At 40.4% G+C, this 6,431-nt stretch overlaps 1 protein-coding gene across 1 annotated transcript in view; it reads right to left on the minus strand.

The window, feature by feature from the left end:
- LOC106528693 (ATPase family AAA domain-containing protein 2) overlaps positions 1–6,431 on the minus strand; it is a gene marked incomplete at its 5' end in the record, with an annotated part of 24,743 nt that overhangs the window by 8,941 nt on the left and 9,371 nt on the right. The window contains 10 exon segments of the mRNA XM_014023926.1: positions 995–1,078; positions 1,220–1,342; positions 1,607–1,766; positions 1,855–2,051; positions 2,196–2,331; positions 2,475–2,660; positions 4,284–4,470; positions 5,480–5,597; positions 5,679–5,993; positions 6,072–6,162. Coding sequence (XP_013879380.1) covers positions 995–1,078; positions 1,220–1,342; positions 1,607–1,766; positions 1,855–2,051; positions 2,196–2,331; positions 2,475–2,660; positions 4,284–4,470; positions 5,480–5,597; positions 5,679–5,993; positions 6,072–6,162 — 1,597 coding nt within the window.

Consider the following 6,431-nt stretch of genomic DNA (forward strand, 5'->3'; position numbering starts at 1 on the left):
ATATCAAGGGGTTTGTTTAAAAAATTGAGTTGATTTGTTATATTGAAATGTCTCCTGGGTGAGGAAAAATACATTCATTAGAAGAAGTATAGATACTAGGGTTTAAAACCACCCTTTTGGAAGTATCAACTCGAGCTTTTTACTCAAATAAAAGTATTAAAGTACTGGTTTTAAAACTACTTCAAGTATAAAACTAAAAGCAATGCAAGAAAAAAAAAGCCATTAAGAACAAACGCCAATGAATGCTGCGTTCACACTGAACGTGATTTGAGCATCAAAAATGCGCCCAACTTTTCAAGTTGGAGACGTGCCTGTTGGTTGTCCTCAGCTGGTCTCTGTTTAATGTTGGATGAAATAAAGAAAGTGGTTTTGCTTTATTTACTGAGAGCAGGAGCACATCGCACTCACCAGTTAGTTAATTCATAATTAATTCACCAGATAATTCCTGGAAGGTGCACCTGGACCAGTTCTTCTGTGTTTGTCTGTGTCTCTTTCCTGTCCTGAGCCTGGTTCTGCTGGAGGTTTCTTCCTGATTAGCAGGGAGTTTTTCCTCTCCACCGTTTGCTCAGGATGGGAGACTGATGAAGTGATTCAACACAATCTGCTGGTTTCTTCTTTAGATTATTCTTTTAATGTACAGTGCCCCGAGACAACATATGTTGTGACTTGACGCTATATAAATAAACTGAATTGAATTATAGCTAAAACAGCAGGAAAAAAGCCTAAATTAGCAAAAAAAGAAGCTAAAATTAGAGAAGAAAAAATGATAGTGTGTGAATGTTTGTGAAGCGTTCACGCTATTATCTTTTCAAAAATTTAACAAAAATCACTATAAATGAGATGTGATTTTAAAAACAATGTCTAATATATATTTTTAGACTTGAAAAAAGTATTTTTCCTACCCTATTCATGAATCTTTRTATTACTGATGAGATAAAAGGAACCTGCTCTGTTGTTTCCATTAATAAAGTTTTTAGTTTTTAGCTAAACCTACCTCGTGGCCTATGAGTCTTTCTGGAAAACACTGATCTGTAGACGCCATTAGTCTGTTGGTTCATCCCAGTCCTGTACGATAAAGCTGCCACAAAATAAAAGCCTTTGTTTGTGATTCAGAWGTTTTCCTTAAGTATTGTAAGCAGCAAACAAATGAAGCAATCTATATGAGAAGAATGTTAGTTTTTAGCATAACACCACTTTCTGTTTTACAGTTTATTTTCACCTCTTTGAACACGAGACTCTCTGATTTCCTCACAGACTCTCGCAAAGTCTTCATCCAGTTCGTCCCTGACGATGGCTCTCATCGTGTCCTTCAGGGCACAAGCGCGATGACGGATGTGGCGATCTGACACACAAAAGGTTTTCCACAGATTTTAAAACGTGTCAAACTTAAAGTTCAATACTTCAAACAAATCTTTGTTGAACCTACATTTTTGTTACCATCTTGATTTTTTTTTTAGATATATTTTATACATGAAATGATTTGTTTCTGTTTGAAATGAAAAATGGGTCTTTAAGAGAATTAACTAAAAAATAATAAAGTCACAAATAAAATCCAGGACTACTCGGTGTGAATTTGCACATGCAAGGACTGAGTCTGGGTCCTCACCCAGGGGGTCGCTGTCAGGGTTGTATTCCAGAGCGTTTTGCCAGATGAGGTCAGCGTCCGCCACGAACTCGCCGACGGTGACATATTTCTGCTCATCGACGTTGCTCAGCAGCGTGGACAGATCCATGGGCTTCTTGATCACCAACAGGTAGTCTGGCACCTGCAGGACCGAAGCCTTGATGAAGACACACACTTCATAACTGCTGAGTTAAACAAAACCACAGAACTCAACAAAAAGTCTTTCGTACGTCCTCGATGTCGACCGGTTCGATGAAGGCCTTGAAGCGGCGGTCCAGCATCAGGCGCTCCGTGACGTTCCGGAGAAAGAGGCGGAGCTCTCGCAGCACGTCCTCCTCCTGCTCCTCCAAACGGAGGCGCTCCTGCTCGGACATCTGTCGAGGGGGAGGCAGAGGAGCCACGGGGAGGACCTCTACGGTTGGAGCTACTGACAAGAGAAAAAGTTGAAAACATTTTTAAAAAAGTGCTTCAATCAGTCGATTCTTATTATTTATTTGACACTCTGTGACGTCGACCGATATGAAAACAAAGACTCAGGATCGAAGCATCTGAGGAATCCAGAGTCACGTACTTGTTTTATTGTTGGAGGGCGGAGGCTCGGCCGCCTGGTTCATGATGAGATCAATAAAGAAATCTGTTCTCTCCTTCCTGGTGGGAACACTCATGGTGTACACCTCCCCATACTCCTCACGGAACAAAAACTGAATCTGAGAATAAAGCAAGAAGAGTTTCAAATAGTTAAAAGCTTCTTTATTTATTTTGTGGGATATCTGGTTTTTTTTTACCTCAAAAGTGAAAAAAAAAAAAAAAACTCATATTCGATTATAACTCTCGAAGGTTCAGGCCTCACCTCTGGGTCCAGCTGCTGGTGGGGGATGCTGCAGGTGGCGAGGAGCAGGATGGGAGAAAACGAGGGGATGCTTTCCAACAAGCTGAGAAAAGAGGCCCTGAGTGCCGGCCCCGCCGTCTCCCACCACTGCTGGATGTGAGGGATGTAGAGGATGCTGGGAGCCGTCCGCTTGGCCTCGCAGAACACCTGATCAGGAGAGACAACCCGGTTCGTGACGTTTCATAAACGAAAGTGTTTTGTTAATTCATGCTGCAGTTTCAGATATCACCACATGATGTCAGTAACGAGACGTTTAGTTTAGTTCATCATGTCCAAAATAACATGCGAGGTAAGCTGTCGTTTTATATTTCATCATGTTCAATATGGAGGAGCAAAACTGACATAATTACAAAATAAAAGCAGAAATATACAAATGGACCAACAAATAGATACACTTAAAATGCACCAATAAAATTTAATAGAGAGAACTTTACCTCATGTTTTATAATTGAATTGACCTTCATATATATTTTTCCAGCTYAGTTCCGATATTTTAGAACATAATTTATATTTTACTGTTTTTTAAAATATATTTTTTTATTTTTCCTTTTACTTAAAGATGCATTGTACAAGTCTTAACCACTAAGTTGAAACAGAAATTATATGTTTTTTCAAAAATTAGATCCAATCTAACATCTTCTGTTTCAAATATCTATCTTCATGCCATTATACTCTCAACCATGTCGTACTGTTTACCTGTTTGGTCTCTTACAACAAATGAAATCTTAGAACCCATAGTTAGGCTCTACAACAGGGCCTACAAAATTCATAAAAAACTTCCTGGTTGGACGCATCACTGTACAGTTCTTTCATTGTCTGATGCCTTGACTTTTCAGAATTATGTTTTGTATAGTGGTATTAATTTATATTTTCAGATCTTCCAAGGTGCCAATTATGGAACTCTCTGTGCATTGCTGCCCAAATCAAATTCTGCAAGTGGTCATTCAACTAGATCTGTTACAAAAGGACAACTGATATTACCAACTTTTAAAAACTGATACGGCCAGAGGTCTTTCTTCTATGTTTATACCAAAGCATGGAATGACATTCCTCAAAACATAAAGTCAATTTCAAAACTACAGCCCTTTAAGAAGAATCTTGTCTGCCATCTGCTGGACACTTTTTGTTGTGCTCATATTTAGACGTCCTATTTTGCAAATGCTGCCTTCCTGAAATTTGGTATGCTTGTTTTTCTTTGTGTCTATGGTGTATAATGATGTGATTGTGATGCTGTATTTCTGAGTGTTTTATGTGYTGCAGAACAGGAACCTGCTGTAAAACAGCAATTATGCTGTCAGGCTTGATTTTTAGTCATCTTTTCCTGTTAAATCAATAAATCAAATCAAATCAATTTGTGTCTCTTAAATTATTATATTTAATTATTTACTTAATTATTTATTAAGTCTTTTTATTTCCATGTATACATTTTTCACAGGCAGCACAAGCATGCACAGTAGATCTGCACATGGATCCTGCTCCTTCCTGTCTGTTAACCAATAAGAGAGGAGCTGACCAAAAAAAGCCCCGCCCACCTTATTTGCATAATGAAGCAGAAATGCATAAGGTGAAGTAAAAACAGGAGACAGAGAAATGTAAAAGCAACACATGGAAATAAAAAGACTTGTGGGAAAAATTATTTAAAAAAATTAAATATAATCACCTAAGAGGCGTAAATGCATCTTTAAGTTAAAGGAAAAATAAAAAAAAAGATGAAATGAAATTACATTCAGATTCATAAATGACATAAATGATGGTTTTCTAAGGAGTCACCTGAGCACAGGCTTCTTCCGGGGAGGTGCAGCTGACCCCAAACAGCACGGCAGAGTCCAGGCTGTGAACGGTGAAACGCTCCAGAGCGTGCAGTACGGCGGGGGCCAGGTGGGAGGTCTGACCTGAGTCGGGGCGACCCGCCAGGAGCATCCGGGGGCGGTGAGACGTCGGGTGTTTGACTGCACTCCTGCAGGAACAAACAGAACAGTGAAAGCACGTGAACAAGGCGAAGCAACTTTCTAAATCAGGGGTGCCCAACCTTTTTTGAACCAAGATCTACTTTTGAAGTCGGCAGTTTGCTGAGAACTACTCATCCAGTCTCAGTATAAAAAAACCATAATTTTTCATCTCCCTACTCCTCACTTCTTTAAAGTAAATAAAAATGAATGTAATGTGTTGCTAGTTTTATTTAATGTACACTTTGTCTAAAACACTGTAATTTCTAAATGCTTCAACACAGAGACTTCACTCTGGGCTCAAATTAAAGATAAAAAACCCTAAAAAATAAAACATTCTACCATCCATATTTACTCACAGCAATAAAAAAAATCCTTTTTTTCAAATCATTGCATTCCACACAGCTTATAAAACCACCAGCAGTGAAAACATAATTGTTTTTCACTTACGTTTGATATCCTCAAATATGAYGAAATTAGCAATTCAAAAGGGCCGACCGGAAATGTTTTTATCCAAACATTTTTTACTTCTCCTGGCCACAAAAAACACTCTTCCATGTCTTGAAGCACTCGAAACACTTAATGACAAATATATTTTAATTTTATCAGCATGTTTAGTCAGCTAACTGGCCAAAAAATTATGGAAAACGTTTTCCTGTGAGCATTKCTTTGTTTGTCCACTGGATGGAGCTATCCACCTACAAATGACGACCATCTCCATCTTTGGCCTGTGATTGGCTAAACAAARTTCCCACMCCCTCAAACTACCAAATGAAAGGTAAGATGATTGCCTACACAGCTGTGGCATCAGAACAAAGCTCGGAGCTGATTGGCCAATTCTACAAGCTCCATGTTTGATTGCTCCGTGAGCTACTGCTAACCAGCTAAAGATCGATCGGTCGATCGCGATCGACTAGTTGGCCTGGCCTGTTCTAAATCATTAAAAGGTATTTTTCAGACCTGACACTTTCTGTTAACGCTGTAATGATGTCAAAGTTTATAAAACTTTCTGAGATTCACCTGGCAAAGTACAGGAAGTTTTTGTTCTGGGAGGCGGAGGGTGCAGAGATGCTGCAGGTTGTGACGCCCTCTTCTTCCCCACTCATCAGACCATCATCGAGGACACCAGAAGTCAGATCTGACATCCAGACAACAGATGTGCCGTTTGTAAATGCGATGGATGAACGTTAACCCAGCAGCGCTTTCAGCTCGGACTCACCTGGCTCCCTCTTCCTCTTCATCCCCTGCTCAGCGTGTGGGAACATCCTCTGCAGGACCTCCAGGATGTGACGGAGGGCGGTGCCCAGCAGCGGCTGAACGACGGGGGACAGAGGCTTGGCTGGGCAGGCGGTGGAGCGCTGCGACGCCGGCTTCATCTTCCTGATGGCCGCAACGAAGTCGCAGCTGCTGACGGAGATGGAGGAGACGTCCAGCAGAAGCTTCTGGGAGGTCCCGTAGATCTGTGGGTACCGGCGGCGCAGCGCRCACAGCGCCGCCTCGGTGCACACCGCTTTGATGTCAGCGCCACAGTAACCTGAGAGATGCCGAGATTCAGGAAGGTAAACTGGGAAAAGTGTAATGTCTAAAGGAAATATATTGTGGTCTCACTTACCAACACATTTTTCAGCTAGCTCATCCAGAAACTCTTCAGATGGAGGAGGTTTCCACTGCTGGGTGTGGATCTTTAGGATCTCTTTGCGAGACTAAAACAGGAAAAGTGTCAAAAATGGAGGTTTTGWTTTATTTTACCTAACAAAAACTAACAGATTATCCAAAAGCAATCAACGTATAGTATGGACAATACAAAGGATTAGAGTCAACTAGACATGGGTTTTTACAATGTAAACATAAAAATACAATCATATTAATATTGTAAACACTGAACTATTGAGATTAAATAAAAAAAAACTATGGTGCAGTACCAAGTTGAGTACAGCTGGGGACAGTATTGGACCATTACAAGGCCCCATTG

Source organism: Austrofundulus limnaeus, unplaced genomic scaffold (genome assembly GCF_001266775.1).
Source record: "Austrofundulus limnaeus strain Quisiro unplaced genomic scaffold, Austrofundulus_limnaeus-1.0 Scaffold397, whole genome shotgun sequence".
Lineage (NCBI taxonomy): Eukaryota > Metazoa > Chordata > Actinopteri > Cyprinodontiformes > Rivulidae > Austrofundulus > Austrofundulus limnaeus.